Consider the following 22,570-nt stretch of genomic DNA (forward strand, 5'->3'; position numbering starts at 1 on the left):
ATGTTTCTAAGATTTGTGGGGCCGAGTACAAGAATTTCAATTTTTGGATTTAGTAGCAGGAAATTAGAGGTCATCCAGGCCTTAATGTCTTTAAGACATTCCTGCAGTTTAACTAATTGATGTGTGTCATCTGGCTTCATTGATAGGTAAAGCTGAGTATCATCTGCATAACAATGAAAATTGATGCAATGCTTTCTAATAATACTGCCTAAGGGAAGCATGTATAATGTAAATAGAATTGGTCCTAGCACAGAACCCTGTGGAACTCCATAATTAACCTTAGTGTGTGAAGAAGACTCCCCATTTACATGAACAAATTGGAGTCTATGAGATAAATATGATTCAAACCACTGCAGTGCAGTACCTTTAATACCTATAGCAAGCTCTAATCTCTGTAATAAAATGTTATGGTCAACAGTATCAAAGCTGCACTGAGGTCCAACAGGACAAGCACAGAGATGAGTCCACTGTCAGAGGCTCTAAGAAGATCATGAGATTGATCATTTTTGATATAGAAACATCAATAATTGGAAAGACTTCTTTGAACAGTCTAGTAGGAATGGGATCTAATAAACATGTTGCTGGTTTGGAGGAAGTAACTATTGAAGTTAACTCTGAAAGATCAACTGGAGCAAAAGAGTCTAAACAAATACCAGCAGTGCTGAAAGCAGCCGAACATGAAGATAAATCTTTGAGATGGTTATGAATAATTTTTTCTCTAATGTCTAAAATTTTATTTGTAAAGAAATCCATAAAATCACTACTGGTTAAAGTGAAAGGAATACTCAGCTCTACAGAGCTCTGACTCTACACCGACAATTGTAAATTTTCACTTAGTTACTGTTCACATCCCAAAATAACTTTATAGAACAGAATAGAATAAAATAGAATAGAACGCCTTTATTGTCATTATACAGGATGTACAATGAAACTGGAATGGACTATTGCCCTTTGTTTACTCTGGAAATACAATAAATAAAATAACTCTTCATTGTTCCTCCACAGAGTGGACGAGGATATGCCGAAGTCGCCAATCTGCCCAGCAGCATCAAACAGGCTCAAACGTCACATTTATGGTTGGTACATGTATAATCACTACTTTTATATGAATTCTGTTCACAATCATCTCTCATCTGCTGCTTTTTGTACACTAGCGTCAGATTGTCAGTGGGTCCAATGTGAGGCTGATGTTTAGCTATTTATGGTGGGGAAAATAAGTATTTGATATACTAATGATTTTGAAAGTTTTCCCACCTAAAAAGAATGGAAAGGTCTGTCATTTTAAACGTAGGTACACTTCAACTTCGAGAGAGAATTTTTGATTGATTGTCTTTACTTCGGTCATATAAACAACAAACCCATAAGCATATTATGGCATATTTGTATACACACTGACATGCCTGTGTATACACATACACATGTGTGTATGTAGAAACATACTCATACAAAGTCAAACAAAATCCCCATGCCCGAAATGGAGTAGGAAGAAGTATCTACATACTTTTTAATCCCTAACCCATGCTCAACACTCTGATAATATACAAGTTCACCTTCACCCTTTCACCTTTCACCCTCCATGCACTACGTCCACAAAAATAAACGAGAGCAAATTAGACAAAAAGGTACAGATATAGATATACCTACATGTGATTAACTTTGCCAGTTATCCTAATAACTTTCATTAAAGATTTAATTATCTGTAATCGTTTTCATTCCCTTCCAAAAGCATGTTTTGAAAGTATCTTTTGAAATGAATAATGCTTGAACCTTGCTGTAGGCCCACTGGAAAACTGTTCCACAATTTGACTCCAGAAATGGAAACACAAAAGGTTTTAATTGTTGTTCGTGCCTTAAGAGTCCTGAAGTTTAACTTTCCCCTCAGGTTTTTGTTATCAACTCTAATCACTGTTTGGAGGAAGAAGAAGGATGAGTGCAACCCCAAGAACACTGTCCCAACTGTGAACCATGGGGTGGAAACATCATACTTTGGGGTGCTTTCCTGCAAAGGGTGCAGGACAACTGCACTGTATTGAAAGGAAGATAAATGGATGGGGTCATGTATCGTGAGATTCTGGCCAACAACCTCCTTCCCTCAGTAACAGCATTGATGATGGGTCGTTGCTGGCTCTTCCAGAGTGGCCTAGACAATCTCCAGACCTGAACCCAGAGAAAATCTTTGGAGAACTGAAGCTCAATGTTGCCCAGCGACAGCCCGGAAACCTGAAAGACCTGGAGAAGGTCTACATGGAGGACTGGGCCAAAATGACCCCTACCACACCTCCTGTAAGTGCTGGGCCTACAGGAGGGCTGGCCCATGTAACCTCTTCGGGCTGCGCCCGACCAGGCACCATGGGCTAATGCCCAGCCACCAGATGCTCTCCCTCAAACTCCCTCCCCAGGCCTAGCTCCAAGGTGGGGCCCCGTAAACTGTTCCCTCATTGTTGTAGAAATAGGGGTCTTCTGAACCTCTTTTTGTCTGGACCCTCACCCAGGACCAATTTGCCATGGAAGACACTACCAGGGGGACAAGCCCCCAGACAACATAGCTTCTGGGATCACTGGTATGTATAAACCCCTCCACCACGATAAGGTGGTGATTCATGGAGGGGAAGGAGCCTGAGTTAGTGCGTGAGGTTGAAAGATACCAGCTAGATATAGTTGGGCTCACCTCAACGCATGGCCTGGGCTCTGTACCCAGTCTCCTGGAGAGGGGCTGGATTCTGTTCCAGTCTGGAGTTGCCCTCAGTGAGAGGCAGTGAGCTGGGGTGGGTATTTTTGTATCCCCCCTGCTTGCTGCCTGTACATCGGAGTTTTCACCGGTGGATAAGAGGGTAGTTTCCCTGCGCCTTCGAGCTGGGGAACGGGTCCTGACTGTTGTTTGCGCTTATGCGCCGAATGACAGTCTAGAGTACCCACCCTTTTTAGAGTCACTGGGCAGGGTGCTCGAAGGTGCTCCATCCTTTGACTCCATCATCTTGCCAAGGGACTTCAACAGTCACGTGGGCAATGACAGTGAAACCTGGAGGGGCGTGATTGGGAGGAACGGCCTGCCCAATCTGAACTGTGCAAACCACAGTTTGTCCATAATGAACACCATGTTCAAACATAGAATAGAATAGAATAGAATAGAATAGAAATCCCTTTATTGGTCCCGCAGTGGGGAAATTTCAATGTAGTTGTGGCAAGCTATTGTAGAGACACAATAAGATACTGTAAACACAATAAGATAATGTAAAAAGATAAAAATAAATAAGAAAATACAAAAAAAACCCCAAAAACAAACATACGGATGTCCATAAGGGCACATGGCACCAAGACACCCTAGATCGCAGGTCAATGATCAAGTTTTTAATTGTATCATCAGATCTGTGGCCGTATGTTCTGGAAACCAGTGTTAATTTTGGCAGCAAATTTTGATTTAGTTTTAGTCATAGTCTTTTGACGAAAATGTAATTTAGCTTTAGTCATAATTTAGTCATCTGAATAGTTTTAGTCAACGAATTATTGTAAGAATATATTCGACTAAATCTACAGTCGATTTAGTCGACTAAAATATAAAGGGTGTAAAATGTAAATGCTTTTTCTTCAGTTCCCTTGAATTAGTCATTATACACACTTACACAAAATTAAACATTTATTCAAAGTTATGGAATATTATTAATAATATTAACATTAGCGTTTCACCTGCTTCCACACACCTGATCATTAACACCACCTTACTGAGATAATCCGAAAGTTTTACAGCAGGACGCTCTGAAAGGTACAGGGCAGTGTTCAGGACTAAGATTATAAAGGCTAATCCACCGCGGTGTGGAGATTTTCTCTAAACACAAACTGGGAAAAACACTTTACCCTGCAGGACATTAAAATGCTGACCTTTGCATGGAGATCTGGGTGACTGGTTTGCAGATGTCGTTTAAGATTTGTCGTGTTTTTACCCGAGATAGTCGCCCCACAAGGTTTACACATCATTTTGTTTGTCACGGTATCAAAGGACAAATGTGTCCATACATCGGCTCTTCTCTTTCTCCCTGCTGACATTGTTTACATAACTTAGTTCTATCGGAAGTAACAACAAATCACAGGCTAGTTTGGACTTCCTGAGTTTAGAGCATATTTGTGCAACTGTGCGTTTGATTGGTTGTTTCCCTAACTTGTCCCGCCCTGTCACAAAATTAAATCAGTTCTGATTGGATGTCGTTCCTGCCAAGCATTTTTGTCTCGTTCATTCGTTGACAAAAGTGTCAATTAACTTTGTCATTGTTTTTATCCTTTTAGGTAGTTTTTATTTAGTTATCATCTCGTTTTCGTCATGAAAAAAAGGGTCATTGATGAAAACAATGACAAAAATGTTTCGTCACCTAAATTAATACTGCTGGACACTCAGGTGAAGAGAGGAGCTGAGCTGTCAACTGATAACCACCAGGTGGTGAGTTGGATCAGGTGGCAGGGAAAGATACTGGACAGACCTGGCACACCTAAACGTGTTGTGATGGTGAGCTGGAAATACCTGGCAGAAGCCCCAGTCCGCGAGATCCTCAGCTCCCACCTCTGGCAGAACATCAACACCATTCTGAGGGAGGCTGAGGACATTGAGTCCGAATGGACCATGTTCCACACCTCCATTGTTGAGGCTGCTGCTCAGAGCTGTGGCTGCAAGGTGGTTGGTGCCTGTTGTGGAGGTAACCCCTGAACCAGATGGTGGTCACCAGAGGTGAAGGGGGCCATCAAGCTGAAGAAGGAGTCCTATCGGGCTTGGTTAGCCTGCGGGACTCCAGAGGCAGGTATTGGCAGGCCAAGCAGAATGCAGCTCGGGCAGTGGTCGAAGCAAAAACTTGGGTGTGGGAGGAGTTCATGAGGCTATGGAAAAAGACTTTCGGATGGCATTGAAGTGATTCTGGCAAACCGTCAGGCAACTCATGAGGGGAAAGCAGTGCTCCACTCACACAGTCTATACTGTGGGAGGAGTGCCGCTGACTTCAACTGAGGCAATATTAGGATGGTGGAAGGAATACTTCGAGGACCTTCTGAATCCCACTCACACACCTTCTGTAGTGGAAGCAGAGTGTGGGGACAAGGGGGATGACTTGCCCATCACCGGCGGTGAGGTGATGGGCACCACTGAGGTGGTTAAACAACTCCTTGGTGGCAGGGCCCCTGGGGTGGACAAGATTCGCCCTGAGTTCCTGAAGGCTCTGCATGTTGTAGGGCTGTCTTGGATGACACACCTCTGCAACATTGCATGGAGATCTGTGGCAGTGCCACTGGATTGGCAGACCGGGGTTGGGGGCCCCCATCTTTAAGAAGGGAGATGGCAGGGTGTGCTCCAACTTTCGGGGGATCACACTCCTCAGTCTCCCCGGCAAGGTCTATGCCAGGGTTTCTGGAAAGGAGGGTCCGCCCATTAGTCATACCTCATATCCACGAGGAACAATGGAGTTTTCGTCCTGGTCATGGAATGCTGGACCAGCTCTTTATCCTCTCAAGTGGGCGTGGGAGTTACCCACTCAGTCTACATGTGCTTTGTGGACTTGGAGAAGGCATTCAACCGTGTCCCTCAGGTTATCCTGTGGGAGGTCCTGCGGGAGTATGGGGTGTCTGGCCAGTTGTTCCAGGTCATTCAGTCTCTGTACAACCGCAGTGAGAGCTTGGTCCGTATAGCTGGTAATAAGTCAGAATTGTTTCCTGTGGGTGTTGGACTCCACCAGGGAAGTAAAAAGGAAGCTGTTGATTTACCGGTCGATCTACATTCCATCCCTTACCTATGGTCATGAGCTTTGGGTGGTAAACCAAAAGAATAAGATCACAACCCGGCCCCGGATAAGCGGAAGTGGATGGATGGATGGATGGATTCTGGCTCTCACAATTATAGTGTACTTACAATAAAAATTAGAGACTTCTCCATTCTTTGTAGGTGGAAAACCTTGCAAAATCAGCAGTGTATCAAATGATGATTTTCCTCTCTAGATATATTCATGAACTGATAGTCTCAATTTTCCTTCCTTCAGAAAATGTTGGTGCAGGTTATCAATGTAACCTTAAATCCACCCTGAAGAAGAAGTTCCAGTGTGTGTTTGAGGGCATTGCTAAAGCAGGAAACCCAACCCTCCTGAATCAGATCTACACAGAGCTCTACATCACAGAGGGAGGGGCTGCAGAGGTCAGTGAGGAACATGAGGTCAGACAGATTGAAGCAGCATCGAGGAAACCACACAGACCAGAAACAACAATCAGACAAGAAGACATCTTTAAAGGCTCACCTGGAAGAGATGAACCAATCAGAACAGTGCTGACAAAGGGAGTGGCTGGCATTGGGAAAACAGTCTTAACACAGAAGTTCACTCTGGACTGGGCTGAAGACAAAGCCAACCAGGACATCCAGTTCATGTTTCCATTGACTTTCAGAGAGCTGAATGTGCTGAAAGAGAAAAAGTTCAGCTTGGTGGAACTTGTTCATCACTTCTTCACTGAAACCAAAGAAGCAGGAATCTGCAGCTTTGAACACTTCCAGGTTGTGTTCATCTTTGATGGTCTGGATGAGTGTCGACTTCCTCTGGACTTCCACAAAACTACAATCCTGACTGACCCTAGAAAGTCCACCTCTGTGGATGTGCTGCTGGCAAACCTCATCAGGGGGAACCTGCTTCCTTCTGCTTGCCTCTGGATAACCACACGACCTGCAGCAGCCAATCAGATCCCTCCTGAGTGTGTTCACAGGGTGACAGAGGTCAGAGGGTTCACTGACCCACAGAAGGAGGAGTACTTCAGGAAGAGGTTCAGAGATGAGGAGCAGGCCAGCAGGATCATCTCCCACATCAAGACATCACGAAGCCTCCACATCATGTGCCACATCCCAGTCTTCTGCTGGATCACTGCTACAGTTCTGGAGGATGTGCTGAAGACAAGAGTGATAGGAAAGCTGCCCAAGACCCTGACTGAGATGTACATCCACTTCCTGGTGGTTCAGGCCAAAGTGAAGAAGGTCAAGTATGATGGAGGAGCTGAGACAGATCCACACTGGAGTCCAGAGAGCAGGAAGATGATTGAGTCTCTGGGAAAACTGGCTTTTGATCAGCTGCAGAAAGGAAACCTGATCTTCTATGAATCAGACCTGACAGAGTGTGGCATCGATATCAGAGCAGCCTCAGTGTACTCAGGAGTGTTCACACAGATCTTTAAAGAGGAGAGAGGGCTGTACCAGGACAAGGTGTTCTGCTTCATCCATCTGAGTGTTCAGGAGTTCCTGGCTGCTCTTCATGTCCATCTGACCTTCATCAAGTATGGACTCAATCTTCTGGAAAAACAAACAACTTCTCAGAAGTCTAAAAGAAGAAATTCTAAAGAAAGTCCATTGTTATTCCATCAGAGTGCTGTAAACAAGGCCTTACAGAGTCCAAATGGACACCTGGACTTGTTCATCCGCTTCCTCCTGGGTCTTTCACTGCAGACCAATCAGACTTTCCTACGAGGCCTGCTGACACAGACAGGAAGTAGCTCACAGACCAATCAGGAAATAGTGTCACATATTGAGAGGAAACTCAGTGAGAATCTGTCTGCAGAGAAAAGCATCAACCTGTTCCACTGTCTGAATGAACTAAATGATCGTTCTTTAGTGGAGAAGATCCAACAGTCCCTGAGATCAGGAAGTCTCTCCACAGATAAACTGTCTCCTGCTCAGTGGTCAGCTCTGGTCTTCATCTTACTGTCATCAGAAGAAGATCTGGATGTGTTTGACCTGAAGAAGTTGTCTGCTTCAGAGGAGGCTCTGCTGAGGCTGCTGCCAGTAATCAAAGCTTCCAACAAAGCTCTGTAAGTATATGTGTACTCATTCCTGTGAACTGTGTGTTGATTCTAGGTATCCTTAAACCTTTGAACATGTGGAATGCTACACGGGATACTTCATAAGTCCCGCCATTCACAGACTTTGGCAACAAAAACCGTAATTCCCCATATGGCTGTGAAGTGCATTTTCCGAGCTTTCAGGAACCACTTGAATTTTTCCAATAAGACAAACGGTCACGGACTTATGTTAAGAAGCCAGCTGATCACAGTTTCTTTGATCAGCTGACTCTGCACTGATACCCTACGTCTTAACCAGCTGTTCGCCTTTTGTAGCAGGTAACCGGTGCTTCAGCAGTGATCACCCTGGTGTTATAGGGTTAACAAAAAAAGAGCTATGCTGGGAAATAATTAATGAGTTTTGGCCTATTAGAAAAACCCTACCACTGTTAACTGAAGTGATTGGCAGCATTCATAATCAAATATATCATACAAAAATGAATACAATAATAAGAGAAATACAGAAAGAAAATAATTCTGGTAATAGAGCTTTTCTATTACCAGAGTTAAGAAAAATCAAATTCACTCTTCTTTACAAAAAACTCTCCCTCCAGCCAAATAATCAGTATTGATTACCTTCATTTTGTCCTTGTGAATGCAAATTTTCATCATCAGCGTTATTGATGGAGTATTATTATGTCTGTGTTTTGAGCAGCTGTTCTTAGGTGTTCTGGTTTTATTGGTCATCATTTCGTGTTAAATTATTGCATTATATTATTGTATGTTTTGTCTGTTGTTTACCTTTGTCGTGATTTTTTTCATGTTTTGTAGTTTTGTGAGGCTTCAGTTCTGGTTATCCTTTAGTTCTATTTTGTAGTTATCCTGTTTATTCCCTGTTTATTTGCTGTTATTTGTCTTGTTGTGCTGCACACGTATACAAATATGGATTTTAGCTTACCACATTGTGGAGAACTCTAATCTAAGGATTCAGCTTATCATTATATCTCCCTTTGCAGGAACAATTTCCAAGAAACATCTTCTGCTTCAAATTCTCACAATTCCCCCACCATGTCTTCATATTCTTGACTTCAAAGGGCTTTTACAACCCTTCAGTCTAAATAGTCCCCACTCTCTAGGCTCCAATCCTGTCCTCGACTTGTCTCCACATAACCACACAATGTTTACTTAACCATGAACCATGTAATGCACATGGAGATGTATCTGTTTTTTCTTGTCTAGGTTCAATATTAATTTATTTAAATTGACAACCTTTTCGTAGATTGAGTGTCTGTAACCTCTCAGAGACAGGATGTACAGCTCTGTCCTCAGTTCTCAGCTCCAAGTCCTCTAGTCTGAGAGAGCTGGACCTCAGCATTGATGGCTTGCAGGACTCAGGAGTGACATTTCTGTCTGCTGGACTGGAGAATCCACACTGTTGCCTGGAAATTCTCAGGTTAGATCAAGTTAAATCCAGTTTATTTTTTCATTCCTTGTTTTCTTTTATTAAAAATATTGCAAGAATTAATCTAAATTCTTTGGTAATAAAGGTCAGCTTAATGTTTTTTGTTTGTATGCTAGTATTTTACTTCTAGGTCACAATACATTTCACAAGGCACATGGAATTTCCTTAGGAAAAAAAGGATAAAATAATGGTAAACAAAGTATCTCATCACTCTACCAATTACATTTTAACAGTGTTTGTTTTATTGTTCATGTTTTATTTTTTAGACTGAGTGTCTCTAACCTCTCAGAGAGAAGCTGTGAGGCTAAGTCCGTCGATAGCTCTCACTCCTCTGTTCAGACAGAGCTGGCCCTAAGCAAGGATTCAGGAGAGAAGCTTCTGTGTGGAATGAAGAGTCCAAACTGGAAATTGTATACTCTCAGGTCTGCTCAAGGGATATTTTCCAGCAATTGATAAAATTACCACCAGAACATTTTTACCCAATAAAAAATAGAATTAAACATTACTAAATCTAATAAAGCATCACTGCACAATGAATGCACTTTAAAACTCTACATTATTTTATTCTTTTTTTTTTTCAGACTGAGTCACTGTAACCTCTTAGAGAGAGGCTGTAAAGCTCTGTCATCAGTTCTCAGCTCCCAGTCCTCTAGGCTGACAAAGTTGGACCTGAGTAACAACGACCTGCAGGATTCAGGAGTGAAGCTTCTGTCTGCTGGACTGAACACTCCAAATTGTCAACTACAAACTCTCAGGTCAGTATTTTGATATTTCCAATGATGGTGATCATATTATTACCCCACAAAAAAGTGTCATCTGAACATCTTTTGCAGTAATGCATTTTCATAATGCACAAGAAAATGAATCTGTGCCTTTTTTCTTCCTTTTTTTTTTTGGAGTGTAATATGCAATGTTTATGGTGCAATGTTTGTGTGTCTGCAGTCTGTCAGGCTGTCTGGTCACAGAGGAAGGCTGTGCTTCTCTGGCTTCAGCTCTGAGTTCCAACCCCTCCCATCTGCAAGAGCTGGACCTGAGCTACAATCATCCAGGAGTCTCAGGTGTAACCCTTCTCTCTGCTGGAGTTAAGGATCCACACTGGAGACTAGACACTCTCAGGTATTTTTTCAAGCTCCAGAGACTACTGACCTGGATGACTGAGAATCTACACAGACACTCACGTATGGAGAGTTTTAATTGGCTCACAACAGAAACAGCAGTCTTGCTCAAGACTAACAGCAGATACCTATTAAAGCATCTCCAGGGAGAAATTGGACAATAATATTCAAACTTGTGAAAAAGTACAAGGCCTCAAAACTCAAATGTTTTGTACATTGAATGTACATTAAATGCTATTTCATGTTATAGATCAACACAAAACAGTCCAAAGAGTGGAAGGAAAATGATTCAGGGTGTTCAAAGATTTTTATAAATAAAAACCTGAGGAGTGTGCTCCACTGGGCCTTGAACCACCTTCTGTTGCAGTTACAGCAGCAAGTCTTCTGGAGCATGGCTCTACCAGCTTTGGACATTCTAACACCTGTCAGTCCACATCCCATAATGTTTTCACAAAGGTTTTAGGGATCATAAAAATATTTTTTGGCAAATGTGAGATGAGCCTTTCTGTGCTTGTTGGTCAACAGTGGTTTTTGCCTTGAACTCGTCCATAGATGCCATTATTGCCCACACTGTCTCTTATTGTTTGGGGTGGCTGTGGCTCTGGGGGTAGATGCAGTCATATACCAATCAGATCCCTGGCTGCTCCAGTCTGCATACCACAGTGCTTGTTTGAATGGGTGAATAAAGCATGCTGTGTAAAGTGCTTTGAGTCCTTGGGTTGATAAAGTGCTATTTAAGAACCAGTCCATTTACCATTTATTGTTGAATCATGAACTGTGACCTTAACTGAGGCAAATGAGGTCTGCAGTTCTTTAGATGTTCTGGGTTATTTTGTGACCATCCAGATGAGTCTTTGATGCTCTCTTGGAGAAAGTTTGGTAGGCCACCCACTGTTCCAAGTTTTCTCCGTTTGGGGATAATGGTGGTCACTGTGGGTAATTTGAGTCCCAAATCCTTATAAATGGTGTTCTAAGCCTTTCCAGATTGATAGATATTATTGACTCTTTTTCTTATTAGTTCTTGACCTTCTTTAGATCGTGGTGCAATGTGATGATTTTGGAGATTTTTTTACATAGGTGTGAAAAAATGTTAGAAAACTAAGAATTCGGGAAGTGGCAAATACTTTTCACTGTACTGTAATGTCCATGTGTGCATGCTGACAGAGACTGTGCTGCTCTGACCCCCCTCCTCCTTTCAGGGCGGAGCCTGCTGGAGTGCGATGGCTGATCCCAGGTCTGAGGAAGTGTAAGTGTGTTTTTAATGGGATTGATGAAAACAAAGCAGCACACATTCAACCATCTTCAAACTGTCACATCACTCATTCACATCTCTGATGTCAGGAGTCATCATCAAAGTGTCAATCAATGAACAGATGATGGATCAATAACTGCAGCTGGATTGTGTTTGTTCTCTCCATCAGATTCCTGTCAACTCACAATCGACACAAACACAGTACACAAGGAACTCAAACTGTCTGACAACAACAGGAAGGTGACACGTGTGGAGGAGGTTCAGTCATATCCTGATCATCCAGACAGGTTTGGTTATTGGTCTCAGCTGTTGTGCAGAGATGGTCTGACTGGTCGCTGTTACTGGGAGGTCGAGTGGAGCGGAAAAGTACGTATGTCAGTGAGTTACAGAGGAATAAAGAGAGGAGGCAGTGATGACAGTGTGTTTGGCTTCAATGATCTTTCTTGGAGTCTCCTCTGCTCAAATGATGGTTATTCAGCCTCTCACAATAACAGACACACATCCATCTCCTCCTCCTCCTCCTCCTCCTCCTCTGGCTCTAACAGAGTAGCAGTGTATGTGGACTGTCCTGCTGGCACTCTGTCCTTCTACAGAGTCTCCTCTGACACTCTGATCCACCTCCACACCTTCAACACCACATTCACTGAAACACTTTATCCTGGGTTTGGGGTTGTTTGGTCCGGTGACTCGGTGTCTGTGCTGAGCTGAGTGTAAAGAGCGTCCTCCTGTTAGAGAAACACTCTGACTGTTGAACAGATAGTTCAGTCTGTACATGTCTGTCTCTTTCACTCACAAACACGTTTTCACATTCATGGATTCAATCAGTTGATGTTTGAAACTGTTCTCAATGATTCCTTGTAAACTTCTTCCTCTTCAGTCCTTTAAAGATGGAAGCTGCCATTATTCCAGGATCCACATGTTGTTGTTCTGTCTTTTTCCACTCAAAGCTTCACAGTGAATATCAGGATGTTGTGTTTCTCTGAAGCTCACTTCAGCTGCAGTTAGTTTGCTGCAGGTGAGACCCACTGTGATATCAAAGAAGAATGCTTCAGGGACTCAAAAGATGGGCTTCACGGGCGCCTGGGTGGCTTAGTGGTGAAGCCGGCGACCACATACATATGCTGCGTTGCGGTGGGGGCGACACGGGTTCGCGTCCTGGCCTGTATCTTTCCCCCATTTCCTGTCTCTCTCCACTGCTAACAAAAGCTGCTGTGGCCAAAAATGCAAAAAAAAAAAAAAAAGATGGGATTCACAAAGTAATTCAATTGAGATTTATAAAGTGCCAATTCATATTAAGTTCCATGTCATTAGAGTAAAAACCAAAACAATCAGATAACCCCTGTGAGCAGGGTTTGGCAACAGTGAGAAGGGAAAACTTTCATCCATCCAGCAGTCCTGGGATCAGCTATTTACTGGATCTGGTTTGGCACTGAGTCAAAGGGGTCAAAGAAATCTTTATTATCCCCAGGGGAAAGAGGACCAAAAAAGAGAGCCTGGGGAAGTGGCACAAAACACAAACTATAGAAGGAGAAAAAGTTAACATGCAGCAGTGCCCCAAAGGCATGCGTGACGTGAGTGGAGGAGAAATGTGCAGTGCATCATGGGAAGTCGGACAAAGTTTTTGTGGCTTTGTGTCTGTACACATCAGATTTTATATTAAATAATATGTACACACAGAATCTTCAGTTTCTCTTGCTGTGATTCCTCAAGTCCATGAGTTTCATTTCCATATGTCAGGAAGAGATCACGATTTAAAAAATGGGGCGTCTCATTTTCAGCCTCTACATGAACATTAAAATCAGCCACTATGAGTGTTTTTTCTGAACTGAGCAGCTTATCAGGTAAGGCCCTTAGATGAGACAAAAAACTGTTTGTTTGTTTGTTTGTTTTTTGGTCAGTGGGGGTATACAGGGAGGGTTGGTGGTGTGGGAGCAGGGAGGGGATTTTGGGAATGACAGGAAGAGGGACGGTGCAGAGCGGCACGCAGGAATGCAGCTCTGTTTTCGGATGGATGCCGTCTCTCCTAATCAGACCACACAGGTTTCCACTTTTATGGACATCACCTAAACAGCCAGTATTTGAAGGACTCATCAGTTTGGCACAGGATCGACTCAGTATAAGTTTTAGTGACAATTATATATCAGTTATTAAATATATATCAGTTATAAATGTGAACTCGAAGTGTTTAGAACCCCAACGTTTTAGCCATGAAGTGAGCACAGCTATGTAGATGATTACAGTCTCATTAATCACTGTTCCTAAAGTATTAAATGAACCTGCTGTGAAGTATGATCAGTTGATGTTTTAAACTTTGCACATTCAGTTTTTTGTTTATGTTTGTTTGGGTTTTTTTGGTTTGTTTGTTTTTAGTAAATAAGCCAGTTAATTTATAAATAAACATTTCCACAGCTGAGGAGTGGTGTGACTTTCACAGCTGCTGGGTTATGAAGTGTAATGATAGAAATTAAATAAGTTTAAAAACCTGAGTGCATCATTGTTTGTCATTCATGTGTGTGTGTGTGTGCGTGTGTGTGTGTGTGTGTGTGTGTGTGTGTGTGTGCGTGTGTGTGTGTGTGTGTGTGTGTGTGTGTAGGTGTATCCTATTTTATCACTACGTTCTCCATGGCTGATAGCAGTTGTTCTTTGTGGCCACTTTGTGTAGTGCACACACATTATTGCACTCATGCAGCATTTTCCACAGACCAGTGATGCGTTCAGGTACTTTGTCATAACTTGTTTCGTTGTGTTTTCTTTCTTCGTCTCATCTGGAACTCGTTCTTCTGTTGAAACACAAACGAGCTTCAGTTTAAAGTGTAGGAGCAGAAAGGAGACATCAGTCTCATGGACGGCCTCACTCTTTATGTTGATTCATTGTTTAACAGCAGAAGACATTCTGACATCACACCATAAAAACGTTCCACAGCCTCCTACAATAATCAGACAACAGTAAAAACATGCAGATAATAACCAACAACAGTCTCTGTAGATTTAAAACAAAAACCATAAATGAATGCAGCCCAAATGATTTCCTTCCTAATCCAAACAAACAGATGGAGGAGCAGGTCTCTGCCTCCTATATGAAAGATTAAATGTTGCACTTCCACACGTGACTGTAGACAGTGTACATGATACTGCTGCTCACAGTCCACACGCTCCACTTTCCAAGGTTCCCCTGATTTACTGCTGCTGAGGGTTTATTATATGTCTGAAGTACAGTCCACTTACATATTCAGTGTATGCTCTGCAAGATCAGCAGCTCATACACGCGACACTTGATGGAAACACCTAAAGGGAAAGAGCGCCCCCTTTTGGCTAGAGCTGGAAAAACATCTAGAGGGTCTGGGTTCGATTCCACCTCTCTGTGTGGAGCTTGCATGTTGTCTGTGTGGGTTTTCTCCCACAGTCCAAACACATGCAGTTACTGGCATTGGGTTTATTAATCACTCCAAATTGCCCATAGGTGTGAATGGTTGTCTGTCTCTCATGGTTAGCCCTGCGACAGGCTGGTGACCTGTACAGGTGTACCCCCCATCACAGCTAGGATAAGCTCCAGTGACCCTGAACAGGATAGGAGGATGGATGGATTATCCCTTCATACAAAGCAGTTTTTTGTTTATAATTTGATAATGAAATCAAAAACATTCTTCCACAGCTTTGTGAATACATAAATAAACAGCTTAACAAATAAATAATCAGTCGTGTTTAATCAATTTAAACAACGCTGAAAAATATTTTAAAAATAAAAAAATTCTTATCTAATAATTCACAGAACTTTAAAATTATTTTTCATCTATGATGAAATTTGTTACTCAGGTATAAACAGTGACTGCTGATATTTGATTGTGTTTTTCTATTTAAATTCAAATACTCACAATAAAACATAAAAAAAACTACAAACCCTTCAACAAACTCACACATACACAATTCATATTTTGGGAAATATTGCTCAGTATCTGTTGCAGCGTCCAGTGATGATGCAGCGTACAGGTGGCACTACTGAAGCTTAACATGTGGATTTAATCCTGTGGTTTTGGTAAAGTTTAACAAGCTGCACATAAACTCCTATAAACCTGCTCCAGACCAGGAGCACTTTGGTGACAAAATGAATCCTGTCTTTAAGCCTGACAGAGCTTGCTGACCCACTAGCAAGCAGTGCACCCCTCAAGTTCAATAGAAGCAAATTCACTTTCAGATATTTCATCTAATTCATAACAAAATGAAAGAATATTTTACCAGCATCCCTGCTGCTCCACTTAAGTTCATGGAAAAGGAAAAAAAAGCGGGGGTGTTAGGAACATGTAATTGTTTTGCAGCAGTCTTGTGTTTCTTTATGGACAGTCACATTATGTAGTATTTCCAAAAGTGTATGAATGCATCAGAACTGCAGATTATTTGTCATCAAAAAATGCTAAAATTAAAGTGAAAGAGTCAAAGCAGAGCACGGCACTTTATTCCAAGCACAGCTACAGGACACAGACCATAGAAAAATACTCACGTATGAATCATACCAAACAAACAAGCAGAGTCAGGTTTGAGCTCTGTTAGCTTCATTCAGTGGTACCAGCAGCTGAATGCAGGTCGGCATCAGCTCCGAGCTCATCGTTCCCCACAAATCTGACACACAGAAACTGAGAGGGGGTGAGTATGAGCCGGGGCGGTGGTGGTGGTGATGGAGGGGATCAAACAGACATCTGCTGGCCTCGCCCGTTCAGTTAGCAGTCAGAGCTTTTGGCTGTCAGGAGGAGGAGATTTCAGGCAGCGGCGGTGCTGGCAGCGCCAGCTCTGCGGGGTTGGTTTTGTCAGACTCTTCGGTGCTGAGTCCTTCCACCTCCTGCGTGATGGGCTTACCGCCGGGTGGCCCGGCGGGGCTGCTGTCCAACACGCGGCGGTTCAGCTGGACCATGGTGGTCTTGGAGGGCATGGAGGACTGTCCATCCTCCGTCAGCGGGTGTTTACAGTGGAACAGGATCAGGAAGCAGCGATAGAACTGGAACAAATGTATTTATTTTATTTTCAGAAGAAGAGAGACTCAGTAAATATCAGTTAGATCAATGCCAGTGTTGGCAGCTGTGAAGCTCCATCCTTCTTTTAACCATTAACCTCATCTGAAGCTTATTGATTAATGAAAATGAAGCACCAGGGCAGAAGTTTAATTTAAAGCCAGCAGACTCCTCTTTACCTCCCTGTGATCTCTTCAGTATATGATAAAACCTGCTTCATTAACATCAACAAACTGATGTTAATGTCGTTTCCAGACGGAAATTTTCTCACCAACCAAGAAGTCTGTTCACAAAACAAAGCAAAAATTTTTGTTCTTCAGTGCAATTTATTTTGATTTGCTTTTTAAAATAAATTGCTGCATCACAGGGTTCAGCGCGGCTCTCCTGGATACTTTGGTTGTAACGAGTGCTTATTTGAGTTGCTGTTGCGCTCCAATCAGCTCCAATCAGTCGGGCCATTCCCCTCTGACCTCACATGAGCCTTTTCACGCAGAGAACTGCAGCAGGACATTTTTTCAGACTGTAAACCCTGGAGATGGTTGTGTGGGAAAATCCCAGCAGATCAGCCCTTTCTGAAACACGGCCTGTCCGGTACCAACAGACACGTCACAGTCAAAGTCATTTAAATCAACTTTCTTCCCGACTCTGATGCTCAGTTTGAACTTCAGCAGGTCGTCTTCATCATGTCCACACGCTGAGTTGCTGCCATGTGATACTTGTGTCAACAAAGAGTTGAACAGGTTTATATAATAAAATTTTTATGTTTTTTTTTTAATGAAGCTTGTGTCTAATTTCAATAAGCAAGATTTGTATTCACTCCTCTGTTTTCTTGGTATTTGGCTGCTCGTTTGTTCTTCTCATCACTTCTGTTTTTCCATGGATATGTAAGTGTAAATCCTCTGATTTTATATGCAAAAATAATTATTGTTCTATCGTATGTGGTATTTTTTTTTTCATTTACTGTCATTTGATTTTTTCCATCTGTGTGTCAGAGCTGGATCCTACAGTAATGGCAACTTAGCTTAAACCCTGATGCTACCTGATAACAGGCGCGTCCAGCGCTCACCTGTTTGTTCATGAGGATGTAGATGACGGGGTTGATGACGGTGCTGGTCTTGGCAAGGATCGAAGGGACGACGCTGGCCACAGGGCTGATGAGTCCCGGCCGGCCAAAGGTGGCCATCATGGCGACGACGCCATACGGCATCCAGCAGATCAGGTAGCACACCACCGTGGTGATGACCATGAACAGGATGTGAAACTCTCGCCGACGAGCTGCCGTCCGCCTGATATGACCCACCTGACAGATGTAAACAACAGAAATGAAAACAAACATTACAAGATTAAAACATTACAAATATTGACACAATAAATCAAGAAGGGTTAATCAACATTTAATCTAAATGTAAACAAAAACAAAGATACAGAATAACTTTAATGGAGCATAAAAATTTTAATATTTATGCAGAAAAAAATACCCTTTGAGAATTAAAATATATAATTTATTGAAACTTTAAATAAAACTGCCAGATCTGCTGGCCTCGCTCTGATTGGCTGAGGTGACCATGTGACCCACCTGTTTGACGGCATAGAGCAGGCGGCTGTAGCAGTACACCATGACGAGCACGGGCAGGCCGAGGCAGAACACAAACAGACAGATGATGTATGCGTGCGAGTGCGGCGACTTCTCGGTCCACGACACCGAGCAGCTCGTCCCCGCCCCCTCCAGGCCGTAACTGCTCCAGCCCAACAGGGGGGGCACTGTCCATATCACTGAATACAGCCACGACCCTCCCACTGCCAGCAGGGGTTTCCTGTAGTCCGCCGACCGCTTGTTGTACACCATCAGGGTGCTGTAGCGGTCGTAGGACAGGATGGACAGTGAGATCAGGGAGACGATGCCTGAAGATAAAGACAGGAAGTGAACAGATTAGAACCATGTCATCTAGCCATGACCAGACCACCACTGCTTTAGCTTTACACACCTTCAGTACTGGTTTGTTAAACCCTCAGCTGAACTCTGAACATCACACTGCTGTCTTAAAATGTTACCAATGTGTTGATTTTCTTACTTTCTCTGCAGTAGAAGTGATGTGAGCATCAGCCTGTTATTCTGGAAGGATTATTCCTTGTTTCTTTACCTGATCTGTAAATTATTTGACTCAATGAAAGCATCCTCTCGCTCTCTTGACATTTAAACTGCATCACTGTTCAAAAATGTCTTTCAGTCTTTTGGTCCTCCTACTTTAAAAATAAATGAATACATTTAGAAACGGTTGGCGCTCAGCAGTGTACAGCTGTTCTGGACAAATCCAGCATTGTGGGTAAATTTCAGTCAGGCACTCAGAGCTCACTCTACAGCTCTTCTTATAGCTGATTTAGACTTCTGGGTCAAGTCTTTGTGGGGCCCACGCATGTAACCGGAAACCCTTTTGAATCCTACGCCATAACCACTGATATCACCTGACCTGCATATCTCAAGAAATGTAACTACACATCAGGTCAAGGCAGCCTGCAACAATCCTGATTGACCAGTTTCAGCACATTTCAGCATTTCCAGCTTTTCTTTGCAGTTTTTGAATTAATCAGTGAGAGAACAGCAATCATCGTCTCAGTATACTAAATGATATTCATAGCATCAATATAAGGACTCACAAATGTCAGCAAATTCCTGAAATAAGCCATAGGTTACATATGTAGGCCTGCAAAAGCCCAGCACAGGCCTAAGAGTCTCCAGTGACACCTGACCTCCACCTTTGGTACTGCTGACATCACATTAGGCTGTAAGGATTCAGATACTGTATCAGGGTCTGCTCTGGACTGGTTCCCTTCACTGTCTGAATGAGTCTTTTCTGTGGCTGCTCATAGACTCAGGTCCTCTTCCACTTCTCTTGGCTACGGTGTGCCACATGGTTCTGTTTTAGGGCCCTTGGGTTTTTCTGTTATATCTGCTCCCACTTCAGCACATTTTGAATCATTTTAAGGACATTTCCTATCACTGCTATATCTCTTTTAAGCTCCGAGATGTTTCTAAGCCCCAGATCTTGCACACATGCTTAGACTTAATGAAGAGAAGTCATGGAAACTCTAGGCCCCTTTGGCCACATTTGTTAAATCATCTATCAGGAACTTTTGATTCAGCTGCTTGTTTGGATGCTCCCTTTAAATCGCTGATTTTGCCTTGCTTAAGAAATACTGCCAGGTTGGACTGTGTCACTCTGACCTGGAAATTTTTATTCAGCACATCTGAGTTATTGTAGTTTATTCTTCTTTTGCCTTACCAAAACCTCACTGGAACATTTGTAGGTTGATCACAATGCTGCTGTGAGGCAGTCTATGTATTCTCATGCCACACCATTGTTCATTCAGTCACACTGGCTCCCAGTTTACTGCTTCTGACTCTGAGAGGTCCACATGGAGCACACATTCCCCAGCAGGTCCCTGAGGTCTTGTAATCAGGGACTGCTGGCTGTGGTTTTCTCCAGCTGTGGCCCCAGACTGTGGATTTCTCTCCTGCTGAGCCTTTGAAAAAACTCGTCTTTAAACATTTGCTTTTACGTAACTTTTTGTCTTTAAGTTTTTAAAAGTTTTTAAAGGAAAATGTGAAATAATCACAAAAAAAACCTAAATTGTTCAACTACATTTAGATTAATTGCCACGTTTTTGTACCTTTAACCATCAGCATGACCTGAAACCAAGATAATTCTCCTGGAAGTTTAAATTGTCTCTCCAGCTGTTTTAGTGTCCAGACTCTTTGGAGGGGATGTGTCACCTTGGCAACCAATAAAAGCCATCTGTCATGTGGTCTCTGGTTTGAGCACCTTTTGAAAACACTCATTTTCTCCACACGGATGGTGTAGACTGCCCAGCCTGTGGAAGCGTTGGACCTGTCTGAGGAAGAAGGCCGGCAGCATCAGTTCAGACTCTCAGGTCACCTCAGCTCAACTTTACCATCAGGCAGAACACACAGACAAACACAACCCCCACCATCACACCCACCCAACCCCCCCGTACACTATTATAACTTATACTGATAACAACTTTGACTGTCAGTGCATAATCATTCCCTCTGGTGTAAAAATGTCTTATCTACAGTATGTGTGTTACTGTGTGGCGTGCTGGATAACACCACCACTGGGCCTTTCTGTGAGGCGTTTGCATGTTTCTGTGTCTGTGTGGGTTTCCTCCCACAGTCCAAAGACCTGCAGTTACTGAGGTTAGGTTAGCTGGTGATGCTAAACTGCCCATAGGTGTGAATGGTTGTCTGTCTCTCTGTGTTAGCCCTGTGACAGGCTGGTGACCTGTCCTGGTGTCGCCTGCCTCTCACCCTGTGACAGCTGAGACCCAGAATTGCAGCGACAGATGCACTGATCGTTTTTTCTTCTCAGTATTAGTGAAAGGTTGTAGTTTTAGAAGAGACAATGGGAATATTTGATCTTTATGAAGCGAGTCTGGAGGAATTTTTTTATTTGTGGTTTTCTGATGACGACATTTGATCATCATTAGAAGCTGTTGTAAACCTGTTTCTAAACCTTTCTATTCATGTGAGAAATATGATGTTTAATTAAGACTTTATCAGTCTGAGAAGAATTTTTTTTTTATCAAAATCCCCACAGGAAAAAAAAACTGAGCCTTTAAGCCTCGAAGCTGAAGCTTTGTGTAGCCTGAACAGTGTGACTGAGCACAGGTGAGAACAGAGCAGGTAACAGGCCTGGGCACTCCTGTGGTCTGCATCAGGTTATTTTCTGCTGTGCGTCACATAAAAACCACCCTGCGTGGATTATCATCACATTCACAGAGTTCACGCGTGAAAACGGTGCTGAGAGGTGCCGTGTTTGAGCCGAGGTTTGTTATCTGCAGCACGCAGCTGCATTTTATCTGCATCTCCACCCTCTCTATGGAACACGTGACCTCTGAGAACGCAACATGTGGGAGAACACATCAGGATCAGACCTGCTTACTCCTACAATAATACAGCCAATAAACTGCAGGAAAATAAAGTCAGATAAAGCTGAATTTAAAGGGGCTGAATCACTCCTTAATCTCTGTAAACTGCACAGAATGATTTTCAAAATAAAATGCAGTAATACTGAGAGGATGTTTTCACAGCTGCTGTTTATAAACAAAGCTTAAACAGTTTGTTTATAAACACAAACAAATAGGAAGTTCCGTTAAAATGAAATGGTCAGAGTTGGTCCTGGTCAGGTGAGACAGGTGAATTCAAACAGCCTCTGGGGCTCGGGGTTCGGGGGTACCGACACTCACCGAAGCAGGAGTTGACGAAGCCGTACCACATGCAGCCGCGGCGGCCGTACAGCCAGCGGCTGTGCAGGCTGGACGCGAAGCTGAGCGTGGTGCCGCAGGCGCACACCAGCATGTCGCTGACGCTGATGTTGAGCAGCAGCATGTTGACGGGGGTCCGCAGGCTCTTGAAGCGGCAGAACAGAACCAGCACCAACAGGTTGTTGAGGAAGCCGAACACCATGATGGAGCCGAGGAACACCGACAGCACGACGAAGCCTCCGCGCGACAGCCGCTCCAGCGGCGCGTCGTTCCACTCCTCCTCCTGCCCCGCAGCGGACGGAGGCTCGCTGAGGTTGGAGGTCAGGTTGAAGCCGCTCAGCTCCGAGAACATGTCGGGCTGCTCCTCCTGCTCTCCTCAAAGTGGATTCAAGTCAGCTCAGCAGCTTCATATGGTGACGCCGCGCTGCGCTCTGCGCCATCCTCCTGCCGGAGATGCGGCTCCGCGAGACAGCCGCACCAGATCAGGCTGATAATCCGGTCCGAGTCCGGCTGGAGTCACGGAGGAGTCCGAGGACCCGCTGAGGAAGACCAGAGAAACTCCTCAGAGCTTCTCAGAGCGAAACACGCGGACACACCGCGCTTTAAATACAGAGAGGGGGGGGGGGGGGGGGGGGGGGGGGGGGGGGGTGACGACACACAGAAGGGCGAGTAAACTCAC

At 43.5% G+C, this 22,570-nt stretch overlaps 2 protein-coding genes across 2 annotated transcripts; one reads left to right on the forward strand and one right to left on the reverse strand.

Moving 5' to 3' along the window:
- The first annotated feature begins 1,018 nt into the window (after positions 1–1,018).
- On the forward strand, positions 1,019–12,316 carry LOC115798178 (protein NLRC3-like). The gene is made up of 7 exons (XM_030754933.1): positions 1,019–1,076; positions 6,009–7,809; positions 9,059–9,232; positions 9,823–9,996; positions 10,184–10,357; positions 11,556–11,589; positions 11,786–12,316. The coding sequence occupies exons 1-7, from the start codon at positions 1,019–1,021 to the stop codon at positions 12,314–12,316; spliced, it is 2,946 nt and encodes a 981-aa protein (XP_030610793.1).
- A 3,715-nt stretch (positions 12,317–16,031) lies between these two features.
- Positions 16,032–22,243, reverse strand: LOC115791475 (pinopsin-like). The gene is made up of 4 exons (XM_030745566.1): positions 21,874–22,243; positions 18,185–18,510; positions 17,675–17,908; positions 16,032–16,595 (listed from the first exon to the last, which is right to left on the reverse strand). Exons 1-4 carry the CDS (start codon positions 22,241–22,243, stop codon positions 16,344–16,346), a joined length of 1,182 nt encoding a protein of 393 aa, XP_030601426.1. The 3' UTR covers positions 16,032–16,343.
- Between the last annotated feature and the right edge of the window lie 327 nt (positions 22,244–22,570).

This window comes from Archocentrus centrarchus, chromosome 2, assembly GCF_007364275.1.
Source record: "Archocentrus centrarchus isolate MPI-CPG fArcCen1 chromosome 2, fArcCen1, whole genome shotgun sequence".
Taxonomy (NCBI): domain Eukaryota; kingdom Metazoa; phylum Chordata; class Actinopteri; order Cichliformes; family Cichlidae; genus Archocentrus; species Archocentrus centrarchus.